The 17,856-nt window shown below is 36.8% G+C and overlaps 1 protein-coding gene across 2 annotated transcripts in view; it reads left to right on the top strand.

The window, feature by feature from the left end:
* The first annotated feature begins 1,989 nt into the window (after positions 1–1,989).
* Positions 1,990–17,856, top strand: part of PDE11A (phosphodiesterase 11A) — a 406,615-nt gene continuing 390,748 nt past the window's right edge. The window contains exon 1 of one of the 2 annotated variants that reach the window (XM_053215318.1): positions 1,990–2,148. Coding sequence is in view for 1 of the 2 variants with exons in the window: in XM_053215319.1 (XP_053071294.1) it covers positions 10,696–10,877 (182 nt within the window). In the remaining variant the exon portion in view is untranslated. Of the gene's footprint in view, positions 2,149–10,695; positions 10,878–17,856 lie in introns of those variants that run through there. The other variant, XM_053215319.1, reaches the window with a different exon arrangement.

Genomic DNA, 17,856 nt, shown 5'->3' with positions numbered 1-17,856 from the left:
TGTGTCTCCCTCTCTTTCTGCCCCTCCCTGGCTCACACTCAGTCTCTCTCTCTCAAAAAATAAACATTAAAAAATTTTAAATTTTCAAGGCTTTAAAACATGTAACCTTTAATGCACAATTATTAGAATGATAAACATTTATGTTTATCTCACATGAAATCCAGTTTTCCCCTAAGTTTTTCTGACAAAATTCTTATAAATTTCTTTTTTTAAAAAACAAGAGATGATATTGTAATTTACTTTTGAAATGCAAGGAGAAAATAGTAAATTCTTGTCGTTGTTTTCCAAAATTTCTAAAACTGTGATATAATTACAATGTTTACTGATTATCAATATTAGTCTTCATACATTATATAAGTAAAAATGTTTTGCCTTATTTGAAATTTTTAAATAGGTTTTATCACTGATATTTATTGGTGATAAAGGTCCAGAGTCTCCATTTTTCCCAGCTGTAAGGCTACTGGCTACTGATAGTGTATTCATGCACCTAGCCTGTATGTGGTAGGTACTTGAGAAATGGTATACTCCTTCTTTTTCTTGAGTTTGTGTGTCTTTGTTTGAGTTTGAGAATAATATGTAACACCTGATATTCCCTCCTCCCCTGCTGTAGACCTGGTCCTTTTCATTCAACTTGATGACCTACATCTTTTAAATATGTTGACTGTAGAACAGACTCATAGGCACCACTTAGAATAGTTTCATTCAACCGTCTGGTAATTGCAACTATTTAAATTAAAATAAAAATCCATTGAGTTAATTAAATTAACAATAATTAAAATAATAAAAAGTCAGTTACTCAGTTGCATTAGCCATACTTGAAGTGCTCAAAGCTGCTTGTGGCTAGTGGACGGTGCCCACACAGAACACTTTAATCATGGTAGAAAGGTGTATTGTACAGAGTTCTGAAGAATAAGACTGTGGGTAAACCTCCCACTTATCTAATACACAGAATTTTCACTATTACAAGTATTTTTATTGTTGAACAACTTAAAAATTATTTTAATATTCCTATTTCTCTGTCTCCTTACCACTCATGTCTCACAGACGTAATTGCATAACCACAGGTAAGCTACTTTCCCTTCTCACATTTTCGTAAATACAATTTTCACTTTCACACCTTTCTGCCTTCAATACCCTCATCATCTTGTAGCTTTTTCAGTCCTTCCTTCCATATTTCCCTTCCTGGCCCCTTCATTTCTCATTCTCTCTGTTTCTATTCATACTTTGTTCCGCATTTTTGGCAATTAGCAAAGAACTTGCAACCTTGCTGTCAGTTCTTACATTATTGTATTTTTTAAAATGTAGCTCATTTATTTAACTTAAAAATATTTTTTTAATGTTTATTTATTTTTGAGAGAGAGAAAGAGTGCAAGCAGAGAGGGACAGAGAGAGAGGGAGACACAGTATCCCAGGCAGGCTCCAGGCTCTGAACTGTAACCACAGGGCCCAATGTGGGGCTCATATCCACCAACTGGCAGATTGTGACCTGAATGGAAGTTGGAGGCTTAACCGACTGAGCCATCCAGGTGCCCCTATAATGATTTAACTTTTAATGTATTTAAATCTTATCCCAGTTGAATTGTAACTCAGAAAATTGGAGCTGCAGTTCAGTTTTTGTCCAAGGTGCTTGGCACAGTGCTTTGCCCATAGTAAGCACTTGTTTTATTCTTTTGTTGACGCGATAGGATTCCTGCAATCAAATGCTAATGGACCATTCATAAAACATTGAGTTCCTATTTCAAACAAGAACTGGGACACATTGTCAATATACATAGATAATTTAGCTCTTCGATTAGTCAAAAGTTAAACAAAAAAATGGGCTTGGCATATCTGTGCTTAAGGAACGTTCACTCTTGTCCCACTTCGATTCAGCCAGTAACAGCACAGCATGTACCAGTGTTTAAACTCCTGCGAGAGTTGCCACCTTGCGGGATATGGGAGCAAATCAGCAGTGCGGATGGAGCCTGGCCTGCCATTGGTTGGCGCCCACCGGAAGCACATGCCCGCTAGCTTTCTAGCTCAGGTGTTTGAGGCACTACTGTGGGACGGTCAACCTTAAACGTGCGGCGCGGGTTCTGGCCCAGCAGCGGCCTGGATGACTGCCAAGCGTTCGCCAGGGAGGTGGTAGGCGGAGCCGCTGACCCTGTGGTAGGTATGAGACTGGCTGAGACGGAGTGGGCACCGCAGTCTTGTGATCCGAGCGCTCACTGGTTACGGGCCGATGCAGTTTGGGCTAGGGTTCGCCCAAAGAGGAGTATCCAACCGTGCTGCTAGTAAGAGGCTCCCCTTAGCCCTAGCCTGGTGGCGTCTAGGTCCCTTAAGTGCAGCGTAAGACTGTTTCTAGTGAGGGGCCTCTCTGCAGCTTCTGTGATTTCTGTGTGGAACAGATTCTGACCCGAGCCTCCCACCCACGTTTGGCAGAAGTCAGCCTCAAAATGGGCGTGGTGGCATGGAAGAGCCCAGATTGGCAGTTTGGAAAGCTGGATTCTTACTCCAGTTTAGGGATTCAGGCATGGCAGATTCAAAGAGGGAAAGGCCATAGACATCTGGGGGTGGGGGTGGGGGGATGGGTTCATAGACCTGTAGTGATTTACCCAGGATCACTTCATCTTGATACGTTCCACTGCGGTACTTTTTCCGCTACAGCAGCAGAATCCCACTTTATCTTTTAGTCTGTGTAGTACTCATGCTCCAAATATTCTAATGAGTTCCTCCTCCCGCTTTATTGCTTCAGTTATGTGGGTTTTGTAAATCTGGAAAGCTTTATCCGTGCCTTGATTGTTCTTACCACATCCCTATTTTTATGGGCAAAATTGGAAATGGCAAATACCAGTATTTAAATGGTAAATACCAGTATTTAAAAGCATTTTACTTACTCCTCTTTAAGCATCTTCACTGTACCATACATTTTGTTCAACACAGGGTTGCTTAGATGTTCTTAAAAGGGAATTGTTAAAAGAGAATTAAAATTGCTCTTCCTCTTTCACTATCTCTCTCCACTTCTTACCAACTTGTGACTTCAAATAAGCCACTTAACTTCTGTCTGCCTCATTTTCCTCATCTGCAAGAATAGATATTAATGGTATCTTTCTCACGTTGTAAAAATATTAATAATATATAAAGCACTTAACTATGCCTGGCCCACAGAAGCATGTATGAGTTTGTTACTCTAATCCTATTTATCATTAGAATGACTTCATTCTTGGAAGAGCGATCATTCTCATACCAGGTGTCACATCTCTGCCCATTTCAGTAAAATTAGCGTGTAACATTATAAAAGTTTCAAGTGTACAACATTATATTTCTTCTTAGTAACTAAATGTTACTAGATGCAAAATGGATTCCCTTGATATCCTTCCTAGTCTTCCTGCCCCTCCCTTACTACTGTTGTGGAATCTATTGGTTTCAAGACACTTTGAAGGTACTGGCACACCAGTGATTGAAGATGGCAGCAGTGAATGTCTTAACTGTAGTAAATATTGGTAGTTTGAGCAGTGACAATGGAAATTTTCTTATAAGTGACTTGCATGTGAAATCTATTTGAGGAAAGAGTGTTTTTTTTTCCTTTTTAAGAAAAATGTCTGATTTCCTGAGTTATCAGTAACATTTAATAAGAATCAACCTGATTTTTCTACTTTATATAAAAATTGGAAATGATTCTTTAGCTAGTACATAGATGACATTTTGTATTTAAAAATGAGCTTTATGATTATTGTGAATGCATTTTGCTAAAAGTCTGTAAGTTTGTATTTGTGACTAAAGTTCTTTTCTCTATGGACCCTGTTTAAAGGCTCACTGAATTCTGTGACTATGCAGAGACTTGATAGAACTCATATAAGTAGAAATTGAATGCAGTGTTTTGAGTGAAGTTTGGAATTTAAAAGTAAGCTTCTCCTGGATAAAGTGAGTTTCCTTACTCTGCTTTTTATCAGATCGAAAACACTTATTAATAGCTTAGTTGTTAGTTGACCCAAAGAAAATTTTTGTTTTCCCTTTAGGTGTATTATTGACATTGTTTGGGGTTTCCACATAGATTTAAAAAAATTAGGGAGATACCAACTTTGCAGGTTACTGTATGGGAAGTACTAGTCTCTCTCTGAGTAATAGCTAACTTTACTTAAACAATACTGTATTTTTCAACATCAGAATGACACAAACATTTTCAATTTCTCAGTAGAGTTATAAAGAGAAAATGTGATTAAAACTGTACTGGCAGAGAATTAGGTATTTTCATGATTTCTTTAATAGTAACACTCATTTTAAACTCCATCCCTCACCTCTCTTGCACCCATTCTTCAAAGAGCAGGTAAATAAAACCTGGGTACTGCATTCATTAGCATTTCAAACTACATTTTTTCCTTTTGTTGTTTTTTTTTATTTGTATTTTTATTTTTTTGATTTTATTTTTGATTTTTTAAATTTTACATCTGAATTAGTTAGCATATAGCACAACAATGATTTCAGGAGTAGATTCCTTAGTGCCCCTTACCCATTTAGCCCATCCCCCTTCCACAACCCCTCCCGTAACCCTCAGTTTATTCTCAGTATTTATGAGTCTCTTCTGTTTTGTTCCTCTGCCTGTTTTTATATTATTTTTGTTTCCTTTCCCTTATGCTCATCTGTTTTGTCTCTTAAAGTCCTCATATGAGCGAAGTCATATGATTTTTGTCTTTCTCTGACTAATTTCACTTAGCATAATACCCTCCAGTTGCATCCACGTAGTTGCAAATGGCAAGATTTCATTCTTTTTGATTGCCGACTAATACTCCATTGTATATATATATACCACATCTTCTTTATCCATTCATCCATCGATGGACATTTGGGCTTTTTCCATACTTTGGCTATTGTTGATAGTGCTGCTATAAACATTGGGGTGCATGTGTCCCTTTGAAACAGCACACCTGTGTCCCTTGGATAAATGCCTAGTAGTGCAATTGCTGGGTCGTAGGGTAGTTCTATTTTTAGTTTTTTGAGGAACCTCCATACTGTTTTCCAGAGTGGCTGCACCAGCTTGCATTCCCTACAACAATGCAAAAGAGATCCTCTTCGCATCCTCGCCAACATCTGTTGTCGCCTGAATTGTTAATGTTAGCCATTCTGACAGGTGTGAGGGGGTATCTCATCATGGTTTTGATTTGTATTTCCCTGATGATGAGTGATGTTGAGCATTTTTTCATGTGTCAGCTGGCCATCTGGATGTCTTCTTTGGAGAAGTGTCTATTCATGTCTTTTGCCCATTTCTTCACTGGATTATTTGTTTTTTGGGTGTTGAGTTTGATAAGTTCTTTATAGATTTTGGATACTAACCCTTTATCTAATATGTCATTTGCAAATATCTTCTCCCATTCTGTTGGTTGCCTTTTAGTTTTGCTGATTGTTTCCTTAGCTGTACAAAAGCTTTTTATTTTGATGAGCTCCCAGTAGTTCATTTTTGCTTTTCTTTTCCTTGCCTCTGAAGACATGTTGAGTAGGAAGTTGCTGTGGCCAAGATCAAAGTGGTTTTGCCTGCTTTCTCCTCAAGGATTTTGATGGCTTCCTGTCTTACATTAAGGTCTTTCATCCATTTTCAGTTTATTTTTGTGTATGGTATAAAAAAATGGTCCAGGTTCATTTTTCTGCATGTCACTGTCCAGTTTTCCCAGCACCACTTGCTGAAGAGACTGTCTTTATCCCATTGGATATTCTTTCCTGCTTTGTTAAAGATTAGTTGGCCATACGTTTGTGGGTCCATTTCTGGGTTCTCTATTCTGTTTCATTGATCTGAGTGTCTGTTCTTGTGCCAGTACCATACTGTCTTGATGATTATAGCTTTGTAGTATAGCTTGAAGTCTGGGATTGTGATGCCTCCTGCTTTGGTTTTCTTTTTCAAGAACGCTTTGGCTCTTCGGGGGTCTTTTCTGGTTCCAAACAAATTTTAGGATTATTTGTTCTAGCTCTATGAAGAATGCTGGTGTTACTTTGATAGGTATTGCATTGAATATGTAGATTGCTTTGGGTAGTATCGACATTTTAACAATATTTGTTCTTCCTATCCAGGAGCATGGAATCTTTTTCCATTTTTTTGTGTCTTCTTCAATTTCTTTCATAAGCTTTCTATAGTTTTCAGTGTATAGATTTTTCACCTCTTTGGTTAGATTTATTCCTAGGTATTTTATGGTTTTTGGTGCAACTGTAAATGGGATCAGTTCCTTGATTTCTCTTTCTGTCACTTCATGGTTGGTGTATAGGAATGCAGCTGATTTCTGTGCGTTGATTTTATATCCTGCAACTTTGCTGGATTCATGAACCAATTCTAACAGTTTTTTGGTGGAATCTTTTGGATTTTCCATATAGAGTATCATGTCATCTGCGAAGAGTGAAGGTTTGACCTCCTCCTGGCTGATTTGGATGCCTTTTATTTCTTTGTGTTGTCTGATTGCAGAGGCTAAGACTTCCAATACGGTGTTGAATAGCAGTGGCGAGAGTGGACATCCCTGTCTTGTTCCTGACCTTAGGGGGAAAGCTCTCAGTTTTTCCCCATTGGGGAGGATATTAGCGTTGGGTCATTGATATATGGCTTTTATGATCTTGAGGTATGCTCCTTCTATCCCTACTTTCTTGAGGGTTTTTATCATGAAAGTATGCTGTATTTTGTCAAATGCTTTCTCTGCATCTATTGAGAGGATCATATGGTTCTTGTCCTTTCTTTTATTGATGTGATGAATCACGTTAATTGTTTTGTGGATATTGAACCAGCCCTGCATCCCAAGTATAAATCCCACTTGGTCGTGGTGAATAGTTTTTTTAATGTATTGTTGGATCCGGTTGGCTAATATCTTGAGGATTTTTGCATCCATGTTCATCTGGGAAATTGGCCTATAGTTCTCCTTTTTAGTGGGGTCTCTGTCTGGTTTTGGAACCAAGGTAATGCTGGCTTCATAGAAAGAGTTTGGAAGTTTTCCTTCCATTCCTATTTTTTGGAACAGTTTCAAGAGAATAGGCGTTAACTCTTCCTTAAATGTTTGGTAGAATTCCCCTGGAAAGCCATCTGGCCCTGGACTCTTGGTTTTTGGCAGATTTTTGATTATTAATTCGATTTCCTTACTGGTTATGGGTCTGTTCAAATTTTCTATTTCTTCCTGTTTCAGTTTTGGTAGTGTATATGTTTCTAGGAATTTGTCCATTTCTTCCAGATTACCCATTTTATTGGCATATAATTGCACATAATATTGTCTTATTATTGTTTTTATTTCTGCTGTGTTGGTTGTGATCTCTCCTCTTTCATTCTTGATTTTATTTATTTGGGTCCTTTCCTTTTTCTTTTTGATCAAACTGGCTAGTGGTTTATCAATTTTGTTAATTCTTCCAAAGAACCAGCTTCTGGTTTCATTGATATGTTCTACTGGGTTTTTTTTGGTTTCGATAGTGTTAATTTCTGCTCTAATCTTTATTATTTCCTGTCTTCTGCTGGTTTTGGGTTTTATTTGCTGTTCTTTTTCCAGCTCCTTAAGGTGTAAGGTTAGGTTGTGTACCTGAGATCTTTCTTCTTTCTTTAGGAAGGCCTGGATTGCTATATAGTTTCTTCTTATGACCTCCTTTGCTGCGTCCCAGATGTTTTGGGTTGTGGTGTTATCATTTTCATTGACTTCCATATACTTTTTAATTTCCTCTTTAACTTTTTGTTTAGCCCATTCATTCTTTAGGAGGATGGTTTTCAGTCTCTAAGTATTTGTTACCTTTCTAAATTTTTTCTTGTGGTTGATTTCGAGTTTCATAGCATTGTGGTCTGAAAATATGCACGGTATGATCTCGATCTTTTTGTACTTACTTAGGGCTGATTTGTGTCCCAGTATATGGTCTATTCTGGAGAACATTCCATGTGCACTGGAGAAGAATGTATATTCTGCTGCTTTAGGATTAAATGTTCTGAATATATCTTTTAAGTCCATCTGGTCCAGTGTGTCATTCAAAGCCATTGTTTCCTTGTTGACTTTTTGATTAGATGATCTGTCCATTGCTGTGAGTGGGGTATTGAAGTCTTCTACTATTATGGTATTACTATCTATGAGTTTCTTTATTTTTGTGATTAATTGATTTATATATTTGGGTGCTTCCACATTTGGCACATAAATTTTACAATTGTTAGGTCTTCTTGGTCTATAGACCCCTTGATTATGATATAATGCCCTTCTGCATCTCTTGATACAGTATTTATTTTAAAGTCTAGATTGTCTGATGTAAGTATGGCTACTCCGGCTTTCTTTTGTTGACCATTAGCATGATAGATGGTTCTCCATCCCCTTATTTTCAATCTGAAGGTGTCTTTAGGTCTAAAGTCGGTCTCTTGTGAACAGCATATAGATGGATCTTGTTTTCTTATCCATTCTGTTACCCTATGTCTTTTGATTGGAGCATTGAGTCCATTGATGTTTAGAGTGAGTACTGAAAGATATGAATTTATTGCTATTATGATGCTTGTAGAGTTGGAGTTTCTAGTGGGTTCTCTGGTCCTTTCTAATCTTTGTTGCTTTTGGTATTTTTTTATTTATATATATGTATTTTCATCTTTTCTCCCCTCAGAGAGTCCCTCTTAAAATTTCTTGTAGGGCTGGTTTAGTGGTCACAAACTCCTTTAATTTTTGTTTGTCTGGGGAACTTTTTATCTCTCCTGCTATTTTGAATGATAGCCTTGCTGGATAAAGAATTCTTGGCTGCATGTTTTTCTGATTCAACGCACTGAATATATCCTGCCACTCCTTTCTGGTCTGCCAAGTTTCTGTGGCTAGGTCTGCTGCAAACCTGATCTGTGTTCCCTTGTAGGTTAGGGACTTTTTTTCCCTTGCTGCTTTCATGATTCTCTCCTTGCCTGAGTATTTTGTGAATTTGACTATGATATGCCTTGTTGATGGTAGGTTTTTGTTGAATCTATTGGGGGTCCTCTGTGCTTCCTGGATTTTGATGTCTGTGTCTTTCCCCAGGTTAGGAGTTTTCCACTATGATTTGCTCACATGACCCTTCTACCCCTATCTTTTTCTCTTTCTCTTTTGGGACCCCTATGATTCTGATGTTCCTTTTTAATGAGTCACTGATTTCTCTAATACTTAAATCGTGCTCTTCTGCCTTAATCTCCCTCTTTTTTTCTGCTTCATTATTCTCTATAAGTTTGTCCTCTATATCACTGATTCTCTGTTCTGCCTCATCGATCCTTGCCACCGCTGCATCCATCCGTGATTGCAGCTCAGTTATAGCATTTTTAATTTCATTCTGGCTATTTTTTACTTCTTTTATCTCTGCAGAAAGGGATTCTAATCTATTTTCGACTCCAGCTAGTATTCTTATGGTGATTCTAAATTCTGGTTCAGACATCTTGCTTGTATCTGTGTTGGTTAAATCCTTGGCTGTCGTTTCTTCATGCTCTTTCTTTTGGGATGAATTCCTGCTGACTTCTGTAGTTCAGGTTGTGCCGATTGTTGTGTTAATCCTCCAATCAGTTTTCTAGGTGTGTAGGATGGTTTAGTGTTGTTCTGGCTGTATTTCATGGATGCGAGACACACAAAAAACTTCCATGCTGTTCTGCCATCTTGGCTCCTCTCCATATTTTTTTCAAGTTGAAATTATTTCAATTTTTACATAATTGTAGTTAGAGGAGGCATTTATTTAGTTATGTAACAAAGTTTTGGGTACTTTTAACCAAAATATCCTTGTACAAATTTTATTGTATGTGTCTATCACTGTATAATAAAATAAAATCTTCCCTATTTACAACTGTATATTTTGCACTGCATTGGTGTTAAATACATACAAATGCTGACTGAACTCAATATTACTTGATTGCTTTGAGATAATGCTTGGTCTAACATGGTAGATGTGTTTATAGCTGAGAGTAAAGTAAATGAGAAATTATGTGTTACATATAGCCTGCTGTGGCCTCATTCTTTTCTGTATGATTTTTAATTTTACAGTTTTATCTATTATTGAGGCATATAAGTGCTTATAATATCACAATTAAACACCTTTCCACTTTGTTCTATCCTTATTTTTAAATGAGGGGAATACCAAATTAGAAATATATGCTTTGCATCATTTTTTGCACATGCCCTTTTTGGAAGTGAAAAGAAAAAAATAGAATATAATTGACCTACATAAATCACTATAGTTGTGTGAAGGCTGAAGTAAAACCAGGCTTATACCATAGTATAAGTTCCTGAAGTAGCTATAGCTAGAAATTTAAAATAAACCTGTTACATGAGATGATGTCTTTATAAAATTAGGTGCTAGAGTATATTTGGTTTTGAGCAGTCAGACTTTAAAGGATGCATACTTTAAATTACCTTTTTTAATATAATTAGTATTCATTTTAAAATGGTGGAATTTTTTTCCCAGTTTTGCAAATCTGGTACACACACCAGATTTGCAAAACTGGGAAAAAAATTCCACCATATATATATGTAATATATATATATATATATGTAATATATATATATATATATGTAATATATATATATATGTAATATATATATGTAATATATATATGTAATATATATGTAATATATATATGTAATATATATATGTAATATATATGTAATATATATATATGTAATATATATATGTAATATATATATATATATATATATATATATACACATACATACATACACACACACACACACGTTGGTGTGTGGTTTAATGTTTCATTGCAGGATAGAAGGGGAGATGCTAAAGCAGGTGAGAAGATCTTTATTCAGAAATGTGCTCAGTGCCACACAGTGGAAAAAGGTGGAAAACACAAGACTGGTCCAAATCTCTGGGGCCTTTCTGGCCCTGGACGAAAAACAGGACAAGCACCAGGATTTTCTTTTTCCGATGCTAACAAAAACAGAGAGAAAAACTAGGCAGTTGTGGCAGAGAACTAGAAACTTTCTAGCAAAGAGAAAAGACATGATTTGATAGAATTCTCTAGTTTGCTGCATTAAAAATAAAATCATCATGTTTATATTACTGAAATACTGGTTTATATCATAAGATCTGTGTTTAGATACCTGGTTTCTTTTTGATCACACAGGTTTTTACCTATACAAGGTATTTCATCTTATGCAGTACATCCATGTTGAAAAGCATGAGCTAAATTAAAAAGATCAAACCATATTTTAATGGCATAATGGTAGTTTTCTATTTGTAGTAGTGATTTCTATTTGTAGTAGTGGGAGGATGTTATAAAATAGTTTGAAAAAGTATATTCCGTGATTTCTTTGTTGGTGGAAAGTGGGTGGATGGCAGTTAACATGAGAAAGCATTTTAGGGTTAAAATCAAAAATGGTTAGAAAAGACTATAATATCTTTGCAAAGAAATTTATTATTCCCAGATATATGTGTACATACATACATATCATTAACATTCACCTCAAAAATAGGGTATAACTCGAAATAGACTGTAACTCTTTTTTGAATTGTTCTTGGAGGCTTGCAATTTCTTACTGGCCCAAATTTCAGATCAGTCAGTATGACACTACTATTTGGAAAAGTTTTTATTTTATTTTGTTTTTGTTCCTTTTTATTATTTTTATTGAGGTGAAATTCACATAACATTAGCCATTTTTAAAATTTATTTATTTTTATTTTAGAGAGAGAGCTTTCACAAGTCAGGGAGAGGGGCAGAAGGTGAGACAGAGAATCTTAAGCAGGCTCCATGCTCAGCACAGAGCCTGACCCCAGGCTCAATCCCATGACCATGGGATCACGACCTTAGCCAACATCAAGAGTCAAATCCTCAACCAACTGAGCCACCCAGGTGCCCCAAAATTAGTCTTTTAATTAATTAATTAATTTATGTTTGTTTATTTTTTGCGAGAGAGGGAGAGATAGAACGTGAGTGGGGAGGGACAGAGAGAGAGGGAGACAGAGGATCCAAGGTGGGCTCTGCGCTGATAGCAGTGAGCCAGATGCAGGGCTCAAACTTACAAACTGCGAGATGGTGACCTGAGCCAAAGTCAGACACTTAACTGACTGAGTCACGAGACGCCCCAACATTAGCTATTTTAAAGTGTACAAGTCAGTAACATTTAGGGTATCACAATATTGTGTAATCAACACCTCTTTGTAGTTTCAAAACTTTTTCATTACTCCAGAAGAGCTCCTGTACCCATTAATCACTCCCCATTTTCTCCTACCCTTAATCAACCTCTAATCTGCCTCCTATTTGTATGGATTTGCCTATTCTGCATAGTCTTAAAAAAGAAATCATAAAATATGAGCTTTTGTATCTGGCTTGTTTCACTTGGCATGTTTTCAAGGTTCATTGAAGTTGTAGCATGTATCAGTGCTTCATTCCTTTCTGTGGCTAATCATATTCCATTGAATGTATATATCACAATTTGTTTATCCATGTATCAGTTGATGAACATTTGGATTGTTTCCACCTTTTGCCTATTGTGATAGTGTTGCTATGAATATTTGTGAATAAGCATTTGTTTGAGTCCCTGTTTTCAGTTCTTTTGGATATGTATATGTATATGTATATGTATATGTATATGTATATGTATATGTATATGTATATGGTGGGTCATTTGTTAAATCTATATTTAACTTTTTGAGGAAATACCAAATTGTTTTCCACAGTAGCTTTGCCATTTTACATTCCCATCAGTAATGTAGGATTCCTGTTTCTCTATATCCTCTCCAATGCTTGTTCTTTTCTTTTCTTTTTAAAATTGCCATCTTAGGGGCACCTGGGTGGCTCAGTTGGTTAAGCTTTCAACTTGGCTCAGGTCATGATCTCGTGGTTTGTGAGTTCGAGGCCCACGTCGGGCTCTGTGCTGACAGCTTGGAGCCTGGAGCCTGCTTTGGATTCTGAGTCTCCATCTCTCTCTACCCCTCCCCACTGTGCTCTGTCTCTCTCTGTCTATAAAAAATAAGTAAAATGAAAAAAAAAAAATAAAATTGCCATCCTAGTGGGTGTGAAGTGGTATCTCACAATTTTGCTTTGCATTTTGTTAATGAATGATGATGTTGAACATGTGTTAACGTGCTTTGTTAAAAAGAAAACCACAGACCCAAAATGGAGTCACTTGTGGTAGGCACAGGACACCAAACCATGGCTTAGTACCTAACCTAATTGTAGTTTCAACCTTTGCCAGAATGTAATCTTAACCAGTTAGTCTGGAATTTCCTGGTGGGCACTGGTAAGGTAATCCACCTGGTTTGTTCCCCAAAAGGAGGTGACCTTGCCTGAAATAATTCTTCCTTGTTGTTGTTATGACTTCCTTTTCCTGCCTTTAAAAACCTTTCCCTTTCTGTTGCCCTTTGTACTCCTTTCTACATGCTGCCTGATTCATAAATCATTGAATAAAAGCCAATTTGATCCTTAAATTCACTCAGTTGAAATTTTTCTGTTTAACAACTTGTTGGCCATTTGTATATTTGGAAAAATGTGTATTCATGTCCTCTGCCTATTTTTTATTTGAAGTGTTTGTCTTTTTTCTTGTAAGAGTTCTTTATGTATTCTGGATACTAAACCCTCATCGAATAGGAGATTTTCAAATATTTTCTTTTATTCTGTAGTTTGTTTTCATTTGGTTGATAAGGTCCTTTGATGCACAGAAGTTTTTAATTTGCATAAAGTCCATTTATCTATTTTTTTGTTGGTATTTTCTTGGTACCAAATCTACGAATCTATCACCAAATCTAAGGTCCTACTAAAGATTTACCCTTGTGTATTCTTCAAATACTTTTATAGTTTTGGCTCATATATTTAGATTGTTGACCATATTCATTTGATTTTTGATAGTGAGGAAATAGTTCAATTTCTTTCTTTTTCATGTGATTATCTAGTTATCCCAACTCCATTTCTTGAAAGATGATTATTTCCCAGTTGAGTGGTCTTGATACCCTTGTTGAAAAACAGACTGGCCATATATGTTGGGGCTTGCTGCTGCATATTCAATTCTATTTTTATTACTGTTTTTATTACTGTAGTTTTGTAGTAAGTTTTGAAATTAGGAAGTGTTGAGCCCTCCAGCTGTGTTTTTCTTTTTTGATACTATTTTAACTGTTCAGGGCCTTTTGCAATTCTGTGAATTTGCAGATCACCTTCCTCATTTCTGCAAAAATTTTGGAATTTTTGATAGAGATTGCATTGTGTCTATAGGTTGTTTTGGGGGTATTGCCATTTTAGCAACACTAATGTTCCAATGTATGAACATGGGATGACTTTCCATTTATTTAGGTCTCCTTTCATTTCTTTAAGCAATGTTTTGTAATTTTCAGTGTATGAGTCTTTCACTTCCTGGGTTAAATTTTTCCTAAGTATTTTATCATTTTAGAAACTATTATAAATAACATTGTTTTCTTAATTTTCTTTTTGAATTGTTCATTGCTTGTATATAAAACACAACTGACCTTTGTATGTTGACCTTGCACCCTGCTTTGCTGAATTTGTTAGTCCAATAGATTTTTGTGGCTCCTTTGCGATTTTCTATATTTAGAATCATATCATCTGTGAATAGAAGTGGTTTTACTTCTTCCTTTCCAATTTGGATGGCTGTTATTTCTTATTATTCCCTAATTGCTCAGGCTAGGACTTCTAGTGGAATTCTGAGTAGAACTGGTAAAAATGTTCCTGATCTTAGAGGGAAAGTTTTTAGCTTTTCACCTTGGGTATGATATTATCTGGGGGTTTCCAAAAATCCCTGTTTTCATGTTAGGCAAGTTATCTTTTATTCTTAGTTTACAGAGTGTTTATGTCATGAAAGAATATTAGAATTTGTCAATTTTTTTTTTCTGCAGGTATTGAAACAATCATCTATTCTTTTTCCTTTTGCTCTATTAATGTATTATGCTAAGGTAATTGATTTTCTTATATTGAATCATCCTTGCATTCCTGGGATAAATTTGGCCATAGTGTATAATTCTTTTAATGTGAGTTGGATTTAGTTTCCTAGTATTTTGTTGAGGATTTTTGCATTAGTGATAAGAGTTACTGGTTTGTAGTTTTCTTGTGGTGTCTTTGTCTGGCTTTGGTGTTTGGAGAAGTTTAAAATACAGATTATTGCAACTGTAAGTACTCTTCATACATGATTTGAATTTGGTATTTTAAAATTTCTTAATGGGTTTTATAGTGCTTGTATTGTGCTTATTTGATTGAGCTTTGTGGACTATATTGTAGGAGAAGGGTTTAAAGAGAGGAGTTGGCGTTTTGTGCACAATGTTTTTTGTTTGAGTGCACATGTAATAGCTTAATTTTGTCAAAAGAGGGATTTTGCTTATTTTAACCTGTGTTAATATTTCTAGTAAGATAGTGTCTTGGGTTGGTCTTAGCCTATCTATAGTGATGTTATTGACTAGAAATGCCTGGGGACACTCACCTGGGCCCATACTATTTGTAGTGAGCCCCTACAGACATCTCCCCAGCCAAAGTTGGTAATGTGGCTGGACCAGGCCTTGTGGTTCTTATTATGATGGCAAGACACACCTCATCAGCAACTATCAGGGAACTTTGAAAAGACAAGATTTATTACTCACAAGTCCTGGAGGTTGGATTGGATGCCTGGGACCACCCAGTGAGGTTGAGAGGAGAGAGAGCACGTGAGAGAAACAGACTGAGAGCAAGCTAGTGAGCAGGTCTAGCGTTCTGCTTTTATTGGAGTCATGGGTGGGGTGCCTAGGGTTTTGAAGGTTCACTCTTTATTGGTGAATTTAAAACATAAGGGTGGGAATTAAAGCATGGGAAGGGAAAAACAAGCAGTCCTCAAATGCAGTTATCTAAGTCTACCAGAGCTTTCTAAAAAGGGGGTTGGGGCGCCTGGATGGCGCAGTCGGTTAAGCGTCCGACTTCAGCCAGGTCACGATCTCGCGGTCCGTGAGTTCGAGCCCCGCGTCGGGCTCTGGGCTGATGGCTCAGAGGCTGGAGCCTATTTCCGATTCTGTGTCTCCCTCTCTCTCTGCCCCTCCCCCGTTCATGCTCTGTCTCTCTCTGTCCCAAAAATAAATAAACGTTGAAAAAAAAATAAATTAAAAAAATAAAAAAAAATAAAAAGGGGGGTTAACTTCATGGGTGGAGGACCCTGGCTCTTTATGTACTCACGTAACTGGCAATGTGTTTACTCAAACTGGATGTTTCTGAAGTGGATGCCATGGTAAACAAAAGTTTAATGTCAGGCATTTATATTATAGTCAAAAAAGCTAATTGTCAGGTGCTTACACTGCAGATAGGTGAGATACAGTGAAATTTTTGTTATCTAGAATATTGGGAAAAGGGACCTGTGGATACTCAAATGGTTTGGTTAAAGCAAAATTAGAACATGCAGGGTTTTCACAGCTTTTTTGGTGAAAACAAGATTTTTTTTTGTCTTTCTGAAATGTTGGGAGCAATACAGTTTAGTAGGATGGAGAGCTAGCAAAAACCCTTGGTCCCAGACTTCTCTTGGGTTTCCAAGCAAGCCAGGGTAAAGTGGGGTGGAGAATATATGGTAAACACTTGAGGACTATATTGGTTTCTTAGGGCTGCTGTACCAAAGTACCATAAATTGGGTGGCTTAAAATAGCAGAAACTTATGTTCTCACAGTTCTGGAGGCTAGAAGTACAAAATCAAAAGTACAAAATCAAAAGGCTAGAAGTACAAAATGTTTGCAGGGCCATACTCTCTCTGAAACCTGTAAGACAATCCTTCCTTGTTTCTTCCTAGTTTCTGGTAATTTGTCATTTATCTTGGTGTTTTGGGTCTACAGCTGCATAACTCCAATGTCTGTCATTTCATGATCCCTGTGTGTCTCTGTCTTCACATGGCTATCTTATAAGGATACCAATCATATTAGGTTGGGAGTTCATCCTACTGCAGTATGACCTCATTTCAAGTTACCTAATCACAGCTGCAGTGATCGTATTTCCAAACAAAGCCATATTCTGAGGTAGTAGGGGTTAGGACCTCAGCGTATCTTTATTCAGAGAACACCCATATATACATATAAAATAAATACATAGATAATGATAAAAATTTATATTAAAACAAAATAGAATAAAACTTAATCTTTGGTCAAGGGTGCTTTAGAATCTTTTTAAACATTATTGTAATTGTTTTTAACACAATATCATTGTGTTTGTTGTGCAAAAATACTGGTTAATAGGTATTCTATAATAAAGAATTTGTCTGGTCTTTGTTCCAGGTTCCTAGATGGGAATCTGAAAACCTTAGAGTTTCCCAAGTGATAGGAGTGTTTCTTTTATGCAAGTTTGGGCCCTGGGACCACCACCTGAGTTTATGCTAATGAGGGGACTTATGGTAGGTTCCTGGAGAGTTTCTGGATGGGGGTGGCCAAACTTGAAAGACCAGCTATGTGATTAGAGAGTTGGAGCTTTGGGCTAGGTGATATCAGTCTAACTTCCAGGGTTAGGGGATAGTTGCTGCAAATTGAGTTCTGTCACATGGCTAATGTTTCACTAGGTATTCTTTGTTTTTTTTAAAATGTTTATTTATTTTAAGAGAGAGAGGGAGAGAGTGTGAGCATGGGAGAGAGAGAGGGAGAGAGAATCCCAAGTAGGCCCTGCACTGTCAGAGTGGAGCCTGATCTAGAGCTTAATCCCACAAACCATGAGATCATGAAATCAGGAGTTGCACACTTAACTGACCAAGCTAGTTAAGCACCCCTCAATAGGTATTCTTACATAATAAAACCCCCATAAAAGCTCTGGACACTTTAATTGGAAGCTCTGGTTGAGGTTCCTGATTGGTGAGCATATCAGTGTCGTAGAAGAGTGATGAGTCTTGATTCTGTAGGGACAGGACCCAGAAGCTCTGTGTTTGAGACTTTCCCAGACTTCATTATATGGATCTCTTTATCTTGCTGGTCCTGATTTGCATCCTTTATGTTAAACCTGTAATT

Source organism: Acinonyx jubatus, chromosome C1 (assembly GCF_027475565.1).
Source record: "Acinonyx jubatus isolate Ajub_Pintada_27869175 chromosome C1, VMU_Ajub_asm_v1.0, whole genome shotgun sequence".
NCBI classification, from domain to species: domain Eukaryota; kingdom Metazoa; phylum Chordata; class Mammalia; order Carnivora; family Felidae; genus Acinonyx; species Acinonyx jubatus.
This window is presented reverse-complemented; position numbering and strand designations above follow the sequence as displayed.